Here is a 19307-nt window from a genome sequence, read left to right as displayed (position 1 = left end):
CCCAGAAAAATATTCATGCTAATCCAGAAACAGTGCAACACAAAACTGCTTTATTTGGTTCACCTTTGGTGGTTTGTTTGGTTTTCCCTTAAACTTGGAGATGAGGCGATCAGCCCTCTCCTTTACACCTGGTATATGAATGGGTTCAGGCTCAAAAGAGTTGAGTCGACTCAAATCCTGCCAAAGTAGCTCTGTTAAAACACAGATGTACAACAACTCCACGTGTGCATGCGTTTACACATTACTCTACCCGGTGTACCTGAGGCCTCTCATAGTATTCCAGTTCCTCTTCTTCTGGACTTTTTGGCTTAAGAAAATAAACATACAGATGCACCGTTTACACGCAGAGCTCTAGCCTGATATGCAGATGCTGCCAGTGTCAGACAAGAAGATCCAATGATACAAAGAAATCCCAATAACTCAAATTTAACCAGTCCTTTAACACCGCCCAAAGACAACAAGCATTAAACAAGTCACTCTTTCGTAAATAACACTACTGACTCACAAGAAAACAATCAATAAACTAACTCATATGGGAAGGAAATCGGTTCATTATTTACTCTACACATTGAGATCAAAAGCTGACGTACAGGAGACATAACAAGGGTGAACAATTCACTCGAGGAGAAGATGGGGACGAGGAGGGTTAAGAAATCGAGCAAACAAAGAAACAGCACACGGTATGTCACCTCTGAGTGAAGAGAGAGCGAAGAAGTAGAAGAGGAAGAAGGGAGCAGAATGGTTTTCTTTGGGCAGCTCCGTGAGCCCGAGCTGAACTGTTGGTCTGCGCCACTTCTGGCCTTGAGGGATGAAGGACACGAACAGCAGATTCAGCACAATGCAGAAGGAGAATGATGGGCCTCGGCTTAATGAAGATACAATTCTTATTCCTTCTAACCAACAATGGAAAACTGCATACTTTACAAACTTGGTAGACTGTTATGGAAACACAATGCTACATCAGCACAGACAAAAAAGTTTCAGTGATCTAAATAACCAGAGGTTCATTTTAACCAGTCAGTCCCTATTCTTACAGCAAAGTTTATATTAGAATAAAATATTAAACTTTTACTTCTTAATACTTCTTATATACTGTATATCAAGAACAGAAAAGGGTAATCAGTAAATCAGATATTTTATGCAAAACATTTTTAGCTGAAATGGTACAGAGGATTATGGGGATTGTTTTAAGTCTTTGGTCTACTTGACTTACTCGAGGGTTGGGGGATTAATATGCATTAAGAAAAAAAACAATTCAAAACAGCAGTAATTTTAATCTTTTAACATGATTGTTTGGCATTTTGAGTTTGTGTGTGTAATGAGATGCCTAGTGCAGTGAGAAATGCTATGGAGACACAAAAGGACACACAAACCATTGTGTGTAGTAATTAAAATGTTTTTTAAATGGTTTAGATTTGTTTTAAGAAGGGATGTATTTAGGAATAGCTTACAGCAGACGTGGGAAAAAGTGGCCTGGGGGCCAAAAGTGGCCCGTGGTTTAACTTTGTGTGGCACCAAAAGGAAAGACATAAATTGACGAAAACACACAAAATGAGAGAAATACACAAAATGACAGAAAAATACCAAAACAATCTCCAATAAAAACATTCAAAATTACAGAAAACTACACAAAAAGAGACACAATAAAAGCACCCCCAAAACACACATGTTAGTTATGAATAAATACCTGACAGCTATACAAAAATGACAACAAACATTTCTTTCCTGTATTAAAGCCCAAATTGGTCATTTTTATGCTGACATAGAAGTTGATAATTCTCATCTCTTGCTTAAATAATATATTAAAATTAATATTTTTTCTAAATCCAATCAAAAAAACAATATATATATGCTTTTCCTTTAAAATCAGAGGGACATGTTTTTGGAGGAATTGTCCCAAAATTAACTTCCTTTTCATTTGAAAGTGTGATACTGTGCATTTATCTTTGGAGGAAACACAGTGTTGTGTATATAATTTAAAAAGTAGCAACATTAGCCACTGACTATTGATTGATTTATAATTTGATCCCCAATTACATCTAACTGGGACTTGTTTATTTTTTCCAATAAACCATTAAATGTAAACAAAATGTGGTTTTATTAAAAAAAAAAAAAAAAAAATACATAAAAAAAAAGGGAGCTATTTTTCACATGTAAGAATTGTGACATAATGGAAGTTTAAAGCAGAAGAGTTGGAGAACTACAGGGTAGACTAACTAAGCATACCTGCTCTGCTTTGTGGGGCAGTGTCTGACACTTTATCATTTCTTTGTAGCGTATGCTCAGCTGCTCCTGCTGCTGAGTGCGTCTCTGATCCACAACAGGAGAAGCAGGCAGAAAGAATGGCTGAATGATATTCTTATTTCTCTCTACATACAGACTTTCACAGCACTCTTCCTCAGGAGTCGAACAATTACAGTAACACTATAATGCCATAACTACACACAAGGCCCTACAGCCTGGTCTTGGGGACTAGAAAAGGGTCAGCACAAAGCAGATCATGGCCTACTGTCACACAGGGACATATGGTTAGATGATCAGACGTCTAGCGGTTAATCTTTAGGGGGTTAAGGTTTACCTTTCTCCATGCGAGGACTGGTGCAAGACGCAATGACTCTTTCACAAGGGTTTGTGGAGGGCTAGGGGGTAAAAGGCAATCCAGATTGGGCAGAGAATCCCCCTTTGATGTCGGGTAAAGGTGAATGACAGAGTGCCAGAGTTACAATGCAAGGCATCATGAAATGATCCACGATGGGAGGAGAAACCAAGGAGGAAAGAACAGAAAGAAGGAAGTGAATCACTAATTCATGTGACAAGAAAAAAATGTGTGTTCAGGACAGCGATGAATATGACAATGTGTCATTGATGGGTCACACAAATGGAAATAGTGAAGCATGTACTGTACTTAAGTGCTTGAAGAGATTTAAAAGACTAAATCATTAGATAAGTTGAAGAAATAAAACCAAACCAAAAACAAACCTTTTTTTTTTTACTCTAGTCAGATTCACGAGTCAGAAGTGACATGAGCTGCGTTTCCATTACCCTTGGAAATGGGCAAAATCTAACAATTTTCTAATAAAAACTGGAAATGGAAACACCTGAACTTTGGAAAAGAAAAAAAAAAAACAATCAAATATCGGTAAAAAGTTTTTAGGTTTTCATGAGGAGATTTTTTAGACCTTTTGAAATCGAAATGTATCACAAAAATTCTATGGAAATACTTTTTCCGCAAATACACATCACATGACGGACCTGTTCACATGACCACTTCCCTCCAAGAAAACATGGCATGGACACGTGGACAGAAGAAGATCGAGACATTTCTTTGCATTATACTTAAAAAATATCACTGCCACATTGGACAGAAAACAACAAAGCAATGCAGAGTTTTATATGGAGGTTTTTAGTGTCCATGAGATTTCACTGGAGGTTCCTGCCCAAAACAACCTTCACTGAAAAAATGCAATTAAACTTTGTTGAAACTTTAGAAAAATCGCTTTTATTTTGCGAAAAACTGTAATGGAAACACAGCAAGTGAAAAGAAGGATGGTCCAACAATTGAAGGGTGTTGGTACTGCTTCAATAGTCCACTTCTGCCTACTCTTTTATTATGAAAAACCTCAAGCACTGTGAACCTGTTAACCCTGGCCTACCAAGGCTCTGTAAGCAATGTGAGACCGCCTACGTGACCCAGATACCCTGGACCTCAATTATACAGTGCCTGCAGAATATCCAGCACATCCAGAAACCCTGTGACACAGCCACAGAGTAGTCACTGTAAGGCTTAACAAGCACAAGTAATTAGGTTTTTGTACCTGTCTTTTGAGTCCCGTGGACTGGGCGGGAGCATTCTCCTCAAACTTAGCGAGCAGCTGTGTGGCCATGACCTTTACTTTGTTGTGGTTTCCCACAGAGGGAGACTCCATCTTTCTCTCAGACAGGATGGCGGGGACAGATGGCCGGTCGTCACGGCCGGTCCTGGACAACTCCTCCTGTCAGAAAGCAGAGAAAGCAACTACGTTACGGTCTACTTCCTGTCAGGCTACGGGGGAATAATTAGGTTGTTAGGCTGGACAGGCAGATCAAAACATAACAAGATAAACAACACCACCACCAAAAGACCTTGTGCTGTCAGAAGTACTCACATCTTCAGATTGGCTGGTTTTCCGTCTCTTCCCTAAGCTGTCCACGTCCTTCTCTTTTTTGTCCTGGTAATAACACGTCATGAGTCATTCTCATTTCCAAACACAGCAAAAACAAAGTAGTACTTTTAAAGAAAGCGTAGGAGGCTCAATGAGGCTTTCAGACACTGACTTTGGGGTTTCGTTTCCTGGAGATTGCAATGCTCTGACCCAGCTTGCTGAAGAAGGAGATTGGGGATTTAGTGCTTGTTATCAGTGCAGCCTTCTCCTCTGGACTCAGGTTGTGGTTATCTGTAAAAACATAAGCCAAAAAAAAAGTAAAATCTCAGCAGATATGAACAGGTGAAATATTCTAGAATTTTCAAACATGCTCAATTTTTGTGGAGTCATTAAGCATTATTTGTAAGCCACTAGAACAGTGTTTTTCAACCATGGGATTAGGGTTAACCCTATGTGGAGTCGCCTGGATTTAAAATGGGATTGCCTGAGATGTCTAGTAATTGGTAAAAACAAAAACAAAAAAAACAAAAAAAAACTTAGTTAAAAACGGATTAAAATTCTATTTTAACATTTTTTTTCAACTATTATTATTTTTCAAATACAATAAATATGAGATAACTGTATCCTATACTTAAGGGCCCACGTTAAACTAAATCAACTTTTCTGTGTTTTAAACATGATAAAGTGCTATTAGGGCTTCATACACATGCCCAAAGTGTTTTTTCCATGATTCCCTCAATTGTTAGAGGGTGATTTGCTCCTTTCTTACTGCAGGGTGAGCACAAACACCTCACTCCAATTTGATGACGCGTTCCCACTTTGATGCCGAATTTGACGCAGCACTGAGCTGGAGAAGCCACGCCTACAGGAAGCTCTGTGCTGTGATTGTAAACGGACACGGCCACAAAGGTGAGCATTTCAGCGTCCTTCGTACAGTGCTATGCATGTATTTTCTACAGTCTATGTACAGTGCCTTGCGAAAGCATTCGGCCCCCTTGAACTTTTCGACCTTTTGCCACATTTCAGGCTTCAAACATAAAGATATAAAACTGTAATTTTTTGTGAAGAATCAACAACAAGTGGCACACAATTATGAAGTGAAACGAAATTTATTGGATATTTCAAACATTTTTAACAAATAAACTGAAAAATTGGGCGTGCAAAATTATTCAGCCCCCTTAAGTTAATACTTTGTAGCGCCACCTTTTGCTGCGATAACTGCTGTAAGTCGCTTGGGGTATATCTATCAGTTTTGCACATTGAGAGACTGGAATATTTGCCCATTCCTCTTTGCAAATCAGCTCGAACTCAGTGACGTTGGATGGACAGCGTTTGTGAACAGCAGTTTTCAGTTGTTTCCACAGATTCTCGATTGGATTCAGGTCTGGACTTTGACTTGGCCATTCTAACACCTGGATATGTTTATTTGTGAACCACTCCATTGTAGATTTTGCTTTATGTTTTGGATCATTGTCTTGTTGGAAGACAAATCTCCGTCCCAGTCTCAGGTCTTTTGCAGACTCCATCAGGTTTTCTACCAGAATGGTCCTGTATTTGGCTCCATCCATCTTCCCATCAATTTTAACCATCTTCCCTGTCCCTGCTGAAGAAAAGCAGGCCCAAACCATGATGCTGCCACCACCATGTTTGACAGTGGGGATGGTGTGTTCAGGGTGATGAGCTGTGTTGCGTTTACTCCAAACATAACGTTTTTCATTGTTGCCAAAAGGTTCGATTTTGGTTTCGTCCGACCAGAGTACCTTCTTCCACATGTTTGGTGTGTCTCCCAGGTGGCTTGTGGCAAACTTTAAATGACACTTTTTATGGATATCTTTAAGAAATGGATTTCTTCTTGCCACTCTTCCATAAAGGATTGTTGTCCTGTGGACAGAGTCTCCCACCTCAGCTGTACATTTCTGCAGTTCATCCAGAGGGATCATGGGCCTCTTGGCAGCATCTCTGATCAGTTTTCTCCTTGTATGAGCTGAAAGTTTAGAGGGATGGCCGGGTCTTTGTAGATTTGCAGTGGTCTGATACTCCTTCCATTTCAATATTATTGCTTGCACAGTGCTCCTTGGGATGTTTAAAGCTTGGGAAATCTTTTTGTATCCAAATACGGCTTTAAACTTCTCCACAACAGTATCTCGGACCTGCCTGGTGTGTTCCTTGGTCTTCATGATGCTCTCTGCGTTTTAAACTGACCTCTGAGACTATCACAGAGCAGGTGCATTTATACGGAGACTTGATTACACACAGGTGGATTCTATTTATCATCATTAGTCATTTAGGTCAACATTGGATCATTCAGAGATCCTCACTGAACTTTTGGAGAGAGTTTGCTGCACTGAAAGTAAAGGGGCTGACTAATTTTGCACGCCCAAGTTTCGATTTTTTATTTGTTAAAAATGTTTGAAATATCCAATAAATTACTAAATAAAACAATTATCAAAAACTATATCTAGAAAAAAGAATGTTTCTGGGGTCACCGGACATTTGTGAAAAACAGTTGGGAACCTCTGCACTGAGAGTTGATCTGTTGTATCACCATGGCTCACCTCCAGGTGGCACTGTGTCCTTAAACATCTCATAGAACTGGCTGAGATACATGACCATGGAGAGCTTGTCTGGCTCCACCACAGAGGACATCTCCTTGCCAGTCATGCATGGCGAGATGCCAAACTCTTTCTCCGCCACGTCAAAACCAAGCTGGTTGTTTTTCTCCTGGTCTCGTTCATCCAGAGAGTCAAAATCACTGATCAGAGGAAGAATGAAGGAGGAGGAGAAGAAGAAGAGCACAATAGCAATAGGAAAAGAAATGGCAGAAATTTTTGTTTTATTTTTGGGGCAAGTTAAGAGTAAAATAATATTTCTTATTGACATAAAATAGATATAAGTGCATACTTTTCTTTTATCCCGGCATGTTTAAACTGCCAACATCTATAGTTCATTCAAAAAATGTGTTTTTTTTTCTAAATGAAACATTCTACCAACCACTGAGAAAACTACTTTAAACTTCTAAGTGCAGGTAATAATGACTGCCACTTTTATGTGTTGTGTTGTGGTTGGAAAAAGCGTTACAAACTACTGAGTGAAACATGTCACAGAACAGTTTTCTCTATAGAAAGAAAATGGTGTAAAAACAGAACCAAGTGATTGTTTTTAAAACTAGAACACTTTTTAAACCTGACAGATGCAATTTAAAAAATAACTTTCATCATCAGAATTTTACAACTATTCAGCATCAACATACACAACGCTGCAATGCCCACGCACCGACCCTGTGGTCTCATAAACACTAATGCTAAAGTCATTAAATACTTCAAGAATAGAAAGACATTCTAGAAAATAACATTTAACCACGTCAATACAAGTGAACATGATGTCCATTTAAAAGCTAAAAGGGAACATTAAACCAGGACCAAAGCAGAAGCTTTTTCCAAATCCACTTGATTACTATTACATGGGAACGCAGCCTCTTTCTGAGCTGCACCACTCATCATCGCAATGTTTCCTACTTTCATCTGGCTTACTAGCTGCTGCAGAGCACAAAAGGTCAGGCAGGACACAAACAGTATTATCTTTTAATGTTAATAGCCACTTTGCCTCAAATACACACTTTCAAATTGCAAATGGAGATCATGTGTGAGCAAAGCAACAGGTCTCATCATTTCCAGCCAACAAACGCAACCAGGCCAATCATTCCCACTACTGCAAGACTTGAACTTTGCTTAACCCTACAATCACACACTTTAAAGTATTTGCAAAAGGCCATTAAGTCACATAACTCAGAAATGGGCAACTGGCGTTCAGCCCTATGTCTAATTTTAACAAAAGTAAACGCACAAAATGAGTCAAAAAACAGACAAAATGACAGAAAAACACAAGACTACAACAAATATACAAATAATTAGGAGAAAATACACAAAACGACCTCCAAAATAGACAAAAAAAATCCAAAAAAACACCCAAAAACACATAAAATGGCAATTAAAAAAAAGGTCTTTGTTAATGCTCAGATCATTATTCTACTTCAGACAATTACATTTTTGTGGCCCTGCAGTGATAAAAGTCGCCCATCTTTAGCATAACTGATATTCATATTATTTTGCTGTCATTATTGCAACTTCTTTCTCCTAGATACTCACATAAGATCTGGTCTGTATCTGTGGATGAGGGCACACAGGGCCAGGCCACTCTTCCAGGACATGGTGAGGTCTGTTACACATACATTCCTGTATCCTTCAGTTTGTCGTTGGCACCAGTTCAACAGTTTACTGGATCGAGCTACGGATTCTAAAACAAACGAAAAACATTACGAACACCATAACTTGATTACAGAGGACAGCCTCAAATCCTGGGAAATTAAATGGGCAAAGCTAAGCAGGGAAGTGTAAAACTTTTGTTAATCATGACTCTTTGTTTATGTTAGAAACACATTTAACTTGACAATTACAAGTTGTGAAAAACTCTTTTCAGAGGGAAAATGGTGCAAATAAGAGGTTAAGAGAGGAATAACAAACTCTTGGTTATAAAATGCACACGCACACAAAACGCAATCACTTCACACCTTTAAAGGATTCATTAATAAACATGTAAGTATGTGAGAATCCCAATTAAACAATGCCATGCACCTGAGCTTTGCGTTACCTTGCAATTGCTTGTCAAGTAGGCAATTGTCTAGGGTGAAAATACAGTATATTCAGCATCATTTTTCAGTAGAGTGATAGCAGAGAAATTAACAAACTACTCAACCGACAAAAGGAAAAAAAAAATGTTTCTAGAGTAAGTAAAAAAAAAAAAAAAGGTACAAACCATTCCTGGCCAACTTGGGCGTCGATGAGTTGATAACATGTTCAAATTCAATTTGAAGCTCCCTGCGTTCTCCAGTGTCACAAAGGTGGCGCACCTGCAACATTTAACATCAATACTATTATTGTGCCACCTGCGATGTCAGCACATTTTCAATAAAAACAACAAAAACTGACCTGGCTGGGTTTAAGGAAGTTAAGGCTGATGTTGGGGTAACGCGTGGTTGGATCAACACTGTAGTGGCTGAAGTTCTTGCTGATGTTTTCTGGTGTGGTCTGAGGCAGAAGGCGATATATGCTCTCTCTAAAAAACACAAAAACTATCATTCTTGCATTTGCTGAAAATACAGTCTCTAAATAAACAAAAGAATAAATAAAATAAACTGTAAAAAGGGGTCAGAATACTACAACAAAACAAGGGGCGTCACATTCCTTTTGAGTTCATATAAGAGGCTCTTATCCCATTAGTACTAGCAGAGGTGGGAGTGATGCTTGCAGTTACATATAGGCACACTTCCGATTAAAGCACTTAGAGATAAAAGGATGTGTCTGAAGAAACAGAACATGTGTGTGTGTGTGTCAGTGTGTATGCACTATGCACCAGTTCTTTCCACACTCTCACCTTTCTGCTAACACCTCCAGAGACGTTTTTCCTTGAGCCCAGCTTTTAACCATCCACCCTGAGTCCATGGCTGCCAGAAAACCTCGAGCGATGCCAGTGCCCATGGGCCAGAACGGCTAAGGAAAATACAGCACGGTTGGAGTCAATTACAATTACATCTTCAATTATCCATGTTCAATTACAACACAATTTTGATTATGATGACCAGCATTTTTTTCAATAACAATTAAAATACAATGATTATTTCCCCCTGAAAGTCATTTATAATTATGTTCTCAATTACTATAGTTCAAATTCAATTAATCACAATTACTGAGCCTTTCATAAATAATTCCATTAAACTAAACCCTTCTTCTTGTCTCAGCTTTTAAATCAGCTGTAAAATACAATGACAAACATTATCTAAGTTGTTTTTCATATACTGTATTGGTTACCTTGTTAGCCTTCCTAATCAATGAAAATATTGGTGTTAATATTTTTGGTTTGGGCATTTTAGCCTTTTTTCTGTCAGTATACCCCTCGATTTAATATTTTTATACAATAAAATGATCCTCAAGAGCACTGACAGGTAGTGGGGAAAAGTTTACATGAAACATATTTTAATAAATGTTAACTCCGTATGTGTAAGCCATAGAACTGTAACATGGTTTCCCAGTTTTGTTTTAAATTAAATTGTAATTGACAGTTATATATAGAATTTTCCATGCCAATTACATCTGAACTCAATTACAACAGCAATAAAAAATTTTTTAATTACAATTAATTTAAGTAATAAATTATCAGTTACACAATTACAATTATAATTGACCCCAACCCTGGAATACAGTAACACAAAATACAGCCACATTGTCATCTAGAAATGCATTTCTCTGACCTCTAGCAAGCTGTCGCCCACGAGAGCCACCAGCAGGTTGTGGCCATTGCGTTGGCGCACCATGGCAGCATTTTCTGAGGCGTACATGCAGGTGAAGTCGAACATGGCAACGTCAGGCTGGCCGTAGTGGTTGATGGCAAAGTCCAGTGTGGGGAGCTGGTGGTTGGTGGAGAAATCTGCAGCCTCACGTGCATAAGACAGCAAGGCAGCCTGGTCTACGTTAGCTCTGGACAGCAACAGCTCTGTATCTGCATAATCCTATAGGACAAATATAGAACTTTAAATACAATAGAACCACATGCATATATAAAGACGTGTATATATACCATGGAAAAGCCACCTAGGTAATTTAGTAAAGGATTGCTCTTGGTGGGGGTAAAAAACACTGGAGTGGGAGGGATAGGGAAAAATGTCCCTTCCTATCTAAAGCTGGCAGCCTGATTACAAAGTACTATATACGTACGACATGTAGCATCAAATCACTGCAGGCCTTTAACCTGACATGTGCTCATGAAGCATTTCAAGAAGGACATTGCTCTGTACAAGGCTGCTGGTGATGGTGGGTGAAAGTAGAGGAGTAGAAAGATATAAAAGTAGACAGAAAAGTAGCTATAAAAAGCCAACTGCATATGTAACAGATTAAACTATCAAAGTAATAACTCCTAAAGTCTGATGAAAGATTCAGAATTGGAGCTTTAAAAGGCCTCTGCAAACTTAATTACAGCAGCAAAATGTTCTTATCTCTGTAACTGAATTTTAATAAAAATCATTATCGCTGCCCTATTTTCAGAGATTTCACTGCACGTTTTTGCGACTTCCTTTCAGCAAAATTGTGTAAAATCGTCTGATTTCTCAGAAATGTTAAGTTTATGTGGTTTTAATCAAGCATTTTTATAAATAATCATGTGTACATTTATTCTATATATAAAAACAGCCAGTCAAAATGCCATAAGGCTCATGTGGTAGAGTGGTCGTCCTCTGATCGAGAGGTTGAGGGTTCAATCCCGGTCTATACCGGTCTGTGTATCAAAGTGTCCTTGGGCAAAACACTGAACCCCAAGTTGCTCCCAGTGGTTGACTAGCGCCTTCCATGGCAGCTCTGTCCCAGTGGTGTGTGAATGTGAGTGTGAATGAGCTGATATGTAAAGCACTTTGTGACCTCTGTCTGTGAAAGGTGCTATAGAAATAAACATTACTTCAATTATGATCCGGTTGAACTGGTAATCAAATCGTCTGGTGACATTTTTCACTAGATTATAATGATGCAAGTAAAAGTGGTTATTTTAAAAGAAATCTTCAGCTTATAGTGATTACTTTGAGTAGTATCAGCAGTGACAGTTCAACAAAAAGAACAAAGTTGTTGTGCAGAAGCTTGAAGGCATACTTTATACATACATAAAAAACACGACAAACCTGGAGAAACATGAAATGTGTTTGTGTTGGAAAATACGGGGTGGAGAAAATTTGAAACTCCTTAAGTGCCTGGGTTGGTTGTTTGTTTTCCTTGGCGCATTAGAGAAATAATGGGAATAAAAAAGATGTAGCAAAAAAAAAAGGATTTAAAAATAACAAGACAACAACAATTTGTTTTTGTGGCCTAAGCTGTGCAAGCTTAGGCCAACATGCTTTCTACCCACAACAGAGACAGAACCACATTCTGCCATAGTTTCCCTACACGTCACACCAAAGCCTGGGCTCTGACCACTCACATGCAGAATGACTCCTTTCTCCAGCAGACTCTGTTTTTTGGCAGTCATTACAAAGTAGTGCGTGTCATCCTTGTAGTAGACGATGTTTTCCAGGTCAATACCTAAAAAGAGCAAAAGGGGAGATGTGTTGTTTGCATCTGAAATACTTGTGCAGCTGATTGTCTAGACGTTCAAGGTCAATTATGTGACTCAGAACACGGCAACTCAGCGTCTGGGATGTTGGCATGGCAACAATAAACTTCTGGTGGCGTCACAACATACCTTGATATTTTAATTGAGGGATCTAAAAATTATCTGATCAGGAAGTGTTTATGACCCACAAGTGTGTGACCCATTTTGTCAAAATTTCAGTCTATTTCAAAAAGGTTAAACTTTAGAGAAAAGAAACTGTTTCAGCCAACAACAAAAAAATCTAACAAACCTGTTGCTTCTCTGAGGTCTTGAAAGAATTTCTGATTGAAGATGAAGGCCACGCCACTTATCTCCTCAACCTTTGCCTCAGCTGTTGTATTCCTATTAATGAAGTTAGCAGTGATGGCAATAGCCAGCTTGCCTCGGAACTCTTTACGTCGAAAACCTGCAGAGAAATCCACATCAAGCATTATGTCTCTATAGATCATATTGTTTGAATTCACCCTCTAGTCTTTTTAGCACAGCAACGCTAAGGTTAGTGCTTTTTCTCGGTCAGTGGTTCTCAAACTTTTTTGGCTAAAGTACCCCCTTTCTCTTTTTTCTGAACCCAAGTACTCCCTTTGCTCGACTACAACATTTTGCTCAAAAAACTATGAAAAAACATCTATAGAGCATAATGATGGAATGAATGAGTGATAACCAGAGTTCCCACACCTTTTTCACAACAATTTTTCAAAAGTTTTCCAAAAAATTTTACAGCCATGATTGGTATTTTATTGGGGTGTGTATTGCCTGGCATCTGGTGATACGATTTGTATCCCGATACAATATATCCCAATGTTAAAGTATAAGGCGATTATTGCGATTTCTTTTATATACATATGACTTAAACAACTAATCTGTGAATGTGTACACCATGAGAACATTATGAATGAAATAAATTTTATTGGCATATTTTACACTCAAAACATTGGCTTTAACATGCCATGTGCCAACAACTTAAAATAAAAAAGCAACATACAATCTGTCTGTGGCTTTTAAACCAACTTTGACTTTAGTGAAACTTAACTGAGGTATATGCCTAAAACAACAAATAAATGCAGAAAGTTAGCACTTTCTTTTTAGATTTTATTGAAAAAACACAAGCTGGTCAACATGCCGAGGTTTCAACACTTCTTTGTGCAGCTACAAAGTCTCCTGCAGTGGAAAACACTTTCCTGGTTAAATAAAAGTTATATATATATATATATATATATATATATATATATATTTTTTTTTTTTTTAATTAAAAAAATTGATATGAATGCATTTAGAATCGATCCGAGAATCGTGCGATGTGATATCGCGATATATCACGGAATGAATTTTTTTCAACACACCTAGTATTTCACATTTGCCAGCCACGTTGTATTAAATGCACATTTTCCAGGCATTTCTTAAAGTTTGAGAAACCATTCCGACCAGTGATGCTCCCACTCGTCTCAGCAGCGAGCAAACTAACTTAACTGGAACGTAAATTTGTGAGCTCTTGTTATTCACGCTCAATGATGCTGAGGGTATGCTGTACTTTTAATAATAATAATAACAATAATAATGCATCAGTTTTATATAGCGCTTTATCATAGACACTCAAAGTCGCTTTACAGAATTAAGGCATTATTCTTTCACTCCACACTTAGTGTTGGTAAACTACTATTGTAGCCACAGCTACCCTGGGGCAGACTGACGGAAGCGAGGCTGCCATAGTGCGCCATCGGCCCCTCCGACCACCACCAACACTCACTCACACACTACATTCATACTAGGCAATGTAGGTGAAGTGCCTTGCCCAAGGGTACAATGACAGATACCACTGGGTGACTGCCACCCCACTGTGGCACCTGGAATTCTCAGTGGTCTCCCATCCAACTACTAACCAGGCCCAGACCTGCATAGCTTCCGAGATCTAACGGGATCGGGCAATGACAGGCTGGTATGGCTTTTACTTTCACATAACGCTTAACAACTTTGGGGTTTATTATATCTTAAACATAACAATAAAAAAGGCTATATTTCCAAAACTTTTCCAAAAAAGTGCAATTATTCTATGACTTTTTAAGAGAGCAATAACTGTTTTGCAAACTATTCCTAGGAATTTCATGACCGTGGAGACCCTGGATAACAAACACTTTAAAGAATAAGTGGAATGAAACACTATTTAGTGTCTCATGAATAGATTTATTTCTATACTTTATCATTTCCAGTCATCTCCCACCTGATGTGGGACCAAGACTGACTCTTGTAATATCAGTTCATGTTCTAATCAAGATCACTTCCATCATCATTATTATGATTGTAATTTTTTGCTAAAAAATAAATATCAAAGCCCATATTTTTAATACTTCCTTAGTTAATATTCCACTCTCTCTCAACTAACCCCTGTAGTGCCATGGAGTACCTCCATTTGAGAAACACTGTTCTAGGTTACTCACAAAGTCACTGTCTTACTGGTGCAAACTTACCTGGTAGTGTGTTTCTCCTTCCGTCTGCTCCAATGATCACATCAAACTCAAGCTCGCTAACCGGGTGCGTCCTAGGGTGGACCTCAGCCCGCCAGCCAATTTCTGACAAAACAGCATGTGTAATCAAACAGAAATGCATCAGCAGAGCCAGGCTTTAAACACTTCGCAGAACACATGCTCACTTTTCAATTATTTCCCCCGTTTCTACTTTAAACAATTTCAGTAAACTTACTTTCAGTTTCTTGGTCTTCAGGGGGTTCTATAAGACCTTTAAACTCTATGTTGACGTGGATCTCGATGCCCAGCAGGAGAGCCACTTTGAGCAGCATGAGCTGAAGCTGACGAATACCTAAATTTAAAAAAAACAAAAAACATCTGAATGACATCAAATCAGCAAAACCCACAACTGTAGTACTTCACATTAATCTAATGTGTCATTAATATCAATGTAGTAGAGCGCAACAGCCAAAGTCGACTCACTAATATGATCAATAGCGCCGGCACAGAACTTTCCATGGAACTTCTTAGCCCCGAGGCCCTTGAGATCATGGATGGTGAATGGCCAGAGATGTAGGACATTGTTTCTGGAAAAAGCATCTCTTTTCTCTAAAAGTACAACTTTAGCCCCAAGGAAGGCCAGCTCGATGGCTGTACGTAGGCCACATGGCCCCGCACCAATGATCAGACACTAAAGCAGACACAAAAACACATTGTTAACACAAGTTTAATGGCAAAATTACAAGACAAATTTCTGAAATCAATTGATTAAGACTTTACATACATTACTAAAGAATAAACAATGTTGACATCAGTATGACATTAAGAGATATGGTAATGTTATCCTGTTTTTCCAAAAAAAAATGTAGAAAAAAGTTTAAAAAAAAAAAAAAAAAAAAACACGTACAACTCTTTGTACTCCAAAGAAGAAAAAGTAGATGAAATAAAACGCTCCTCAACGGTTAAACAGTCCCCAACCAAAGCCCATTGAGCAAATAATGCAAAGATCACTAGTGATTTTTCTTTAAAAAGAAAATGAAAACATTTCTTCAAATACCTACAACTAAAATGTTTTCTCCCATCAAAATCTGAAGACATTTTACATATTCCCAATCTATCACTTAATAGAAGAAATTGCTCTCAAAAAGCGGGAACAAAAAGATTTGATCAGGTCTAATTCACCAGATTCCACAATAAATAAATTCAATGCTTGAAGAAATGTCATACATGAACATATAGACAAAGCGGGTTCGAATGAAGCTTGTTTGAGGGATCAAAAAGAAACAATTAATACACGACTACAGTTACTCCAATACAAATGGTTGACAAGGGTTTATATAATGCCTGAAATACTTCATCACATGTCCAGCAATATTCCAGACACATGTACTTAATGTCGAGATCACAAAAGGACACATACATTGTGTATGGGAGTGTACAGATATACTACAAAACTGGAATAATGTGCTTAAATGTCCGTCAGAAGTTTTTAAAGTGAAGATTCCCCCTACTGCCAAACTTTGCATATTAGGAATATACTCTGGAGATTTTTCAAGAACAAAGAAGCAAAAGAAATGACTGGACTTTGGGCTTCTACATGCCAGTAGAGCTATTGCCCTAAACTGGAAGAGGATGGAAGCTTTTTCAATTCAACAACTTTCAGAATGCAATGGACTAGAAAAACTAACATAATGCAAAAGGAAAACAAAGGGACTTTTAATTTGATTTGTATTATTCTCTCACTCCTCACTATTGCATAGGTTACATTTTACAACCATGTATAAGATCTTTAAGTGCAACCTTCACTCGGTGAGTGTGGATGGATGTAGGATTGTGTCTTATTATTATTTTTTCTTTGTTTTTCCTATCTTTTGGTTTATGTCAACGTGACCAGATTGTTAATTGTATTTTAATACAAAAGACTAATATATATTTAAAGAAGAAAAAAAAGGAATGTTAGAAATAAATAAATACAAAATTATAAATACAATAAAACAATAAATACTGGAGTACTTTTAATCGATTGTTTTGCCGTTAGAATTCAGCTAACAAAAGAACCAGATAATAGAACACAGCAGCTCAAGCTCTCCTGTGGTGCTCTTTGATGAAAACCAAACACTGTACATCCTGGTTAGTACACACGGATATCAAATTACATGATTCCTTGACATCGCATATCAAATATCCAGCCTATTGGTTCTCACTAGAAAGTAGAGCACACAACATGGGATTAGATAAATCATCAACTTTCATTTAACGCAATCTTACCTTTGAGCTAGCACAGGCACGGCCTTTCTTGTACTCCTTATGACTGAATCGCTTGTCTAACTTGGACCATAGTGCCTTGGCTTTCCAGTAATTGAGTTTGGACTTGAGCTTGTGATAGAAGACCTTGTACTCGCTGGGCTTGACTTCAAGATGTTCGCACAGCTCTTGAAATGCTTTAAGGGTGCCTTTACACGTGGTCGCCAGGACAAAGTTGTCAAACAGAACATGGGACTTGTTGACCCCATCTCCTCCAACACCACCAGCACCTCCATCCCCCATGGTCTGAAGAAGAAGAGCTGTGATCCCTGCCCCACCCAAAGCAGGGATCTCTGGGTCCAGCCACAGTCCTGCAGCACCCTCTTATTGGTAAAGGGGTTTAAGTTCCTGCTTCAAGCATCATGCTGTGAGAAAGAGTGACAGAGAATAAACCCAATATTATTACATCTGTTCAAAAATGATGCAATGCAGTCAACATATGACATCAAACTATTAAAAAAAAAGTCTAGAAAAAACATCAAAAGTTATGTACCATCTACATTGAATAAAATACTATTGAATAAAATACTAAAAACAACAGGTTGTTTAGCATCAGAAGCTTTGCAGCAAAATGACCTCAAACTCGGGCTGGGTGATATATCGAGATTCAAGATAGAGTTTTCTATTTTGGCGATTTAGAAAATAAAATCGCCTATATCGATAAATATATTTTTTATAACTCATTTTGTTTTAAAACACTTGTTTTAGGAGTCGCAGCTTTCGCTACTTCTCACAAAAGCATTAAAAGCTAATTTAGATGATCACTGAGTGCGTCCTTACCCAGACCTTCATCTAAACAAGGCACACTACAGAACTCATTCTCACGTGCTGTCCTTTACAAGAGAAAAAGTGGCACATTTTGTGGAACTGCTTGTTAATAAATGTGCCTGTGTAGCATTTTGTAGCAGCAAATTTAACCCAAAGTTGTCTTTCTGGTATGACTATTTGAATTAAAATTATCGAGATTAATATCATATGTCATCATTTTGAGAGAAATTATCGAGATATGAGTTTTGGTCCATATCGCCCAGCCCTATCTCAAACAACCTCTTATATCCGTCTTAAAACTGAGCTACTGTAAACACAGAAAAGCAGTGAACCCAAGTGGGAACATTCAGGGTACAAGTAAATACAACCGGGTTTCTCAAACTCATGGGGCCCAGAGACAAAGAATTAAGTCTCACAGATGGCCAGAGGTGGCAAACATGTAGATCATCCATTTACACTGAAAGCCTATAATCATTTATTTTTATAGGATTTAGGGCTGGGCAAAAATTTTATATAATCGATTTATCAAATTTGTAGATAAGAACGATTTTTATTTTGCAAATTCGAGTTTAAAAAAATAAATAAATAAATAATTATTATTTTTAATTTTTTTCCCACCAGTTTTTTTGGACATTTTTGTATTCTGTCTGCGATGTGAGCCAGCCCCCTCTTTGTTTACCCTTTGAATAGGCTATATGTGTGCCATAGGCATGTTTAATTTTTTATTCGCACTATGCTGAGATGCTAAGGGAAGAGTTTATTATTTTTTTAATTGTAATGTTATATGTTATAAAATATGTAGTTATCTGATTTCTTAATCAGAAAATTGAAGCTACTGTGAAGTAGCTGTTACACTTTTGCTTAAACCTAAGTTAAAGCTTGAAATTGTTGAATGACAGAACCTCATTTACTTTTTATATTGGGATTGTTTTATACATTTTAACTCTTGAGGACAATTACAGCAATAAAGTTGCACTTTTGACAATATATATGATGTCTGCATTCATTTTTAAGTGCATTGAAAGAAAAAAAAAAAAAATCGAATCGAAACTGGAATTTTTCTTTCAGAAATCTGAGATTTTTTTGAGGCAAAATCACCCAGCCCTAATGGGATTGTACCTTTTATTACCTGTACGCAACTCTTCCTGTTGTTTAGACATGCAAAGAATTTCATTGCTTTTGATGCCTCAGACACCTATTCATGCTTTCTGACTAGGGATGTAACGATTAATCGTAAGGCAGTTAAAAATCGATTCATAGGCATCACAATTGATATCGATCTTCTGAAAATTGAATCGCAGTACTTTTTTAACCATCAGGGGGCGCTATCCAGAAGTGTAGGCTGCGGGCGGAGTCTGCTAATACTTTCTTTCTGGCCGCCTTCTACTCTTAAATATGTTGATAAATGATTCATTACCCCTTTAGCACCGAAAGAATATCTGCAATATTA

General features: G+C 37.9%; 1 protein-coding gene across 25 annotated transcripts in view; it reads right to left on the bottom strand.

The window, feature by feature from the left end:
* mical3a (microtubule associated monooxygenase, calponin and LIM domain containing 3a) overlaps window positions 1-19307 on the bottom strand; it is a 103623-nt gene that overhangs the window by 43141 nt on the left and 41175 nt on the right. For 10 of the 25 annotated variants that reach the window (XM_028450549.1, XM_028450547.1, XM_028450553.1 and 7 more), the window contains exons 1-21: window positions 17054-17332; window positions 15269-15476; window positions 15021-15137; window positions 14789-14890; window positions 12577-12732; window positions 12156-12256; window positions 10447-10704; window positions 9573-9688; window positions 9128-9254; window positions 8955-9048; window positions 8790-8819; window positions 8288-8435; window positions 6698-6894; window positions 4315-4433; window positions 4146-4208; window positions 3816-3992; window positions 2579-2680; window positions 2227-2310; window positions 690-800; window positions 260-307; window positions 64-177 (exon numbers count right to left, since the gene is read on the bottom strand). In XM_028450549.1, coding sequence (XP_028306350.1) covers window positions 64-177; window positions 260-307; window positions 690-800; window positions 2227-2310; window positions 2579-2680; window positions 3816-3992; window positions 4146-4208; window positions 4315-4433; window positions 6698-6894; window positions 8288-8435; window positions 8790-8819; window positions 8955-9048; window positions 9128-9254; window positions 9573-9688; window positions 10447-10704; window positions 12156-12256; window positions 12577-12732; window positions 14789-14890; window positions 15021-15137; window positions 15269-15476; window positions 17054-17332 — 2751 coding nt within the window. Of the gene's footprint in view, window positions 1-63; window positions 178-259; window positions 308-689; window positions 801-2226; window positions 2311-2578; window positions 2681-3815; window positions 3993-4145; window positions 4209-4314; window positions 4434-6697; window positions 6895-8287; window positions 8436-8789; window positions 8820-8954; window positions 9049-9127; window positions 9255-9572; window positions 9689-10446; window positions 10705-12155; window positions 12257-12576; window positions 12733-14788; window positions 14891-15020; window positions 15138-15268; window positions 15477-17053; window positions 17455-19307 lie in introns of those variants that run through there. The other 15 variants (XM_028450543.1, XM_028450541.1, XM_028450542.1 and 12 more) reach the window with 7 other exon arrangements.

Source organism: Gouania willdenowi, chromosome 6 (genome assembly GCF_900634775.1).
Source record: "Gouania willdenowi chromosome 6, fGouWil2.1, whole genome shotgun sequence".
NCBI lineage: Eukaryota > Metazoa > Chordata > Actinopteri > Blenniiformes > Gobiesocidae > Gouania > Gouania willdenowi.
The sequence above is the reverse complement of the archived record's forward strand: the minus strand, read 5'-3'. Positions and strand labels throughout refer to the sequence as shown.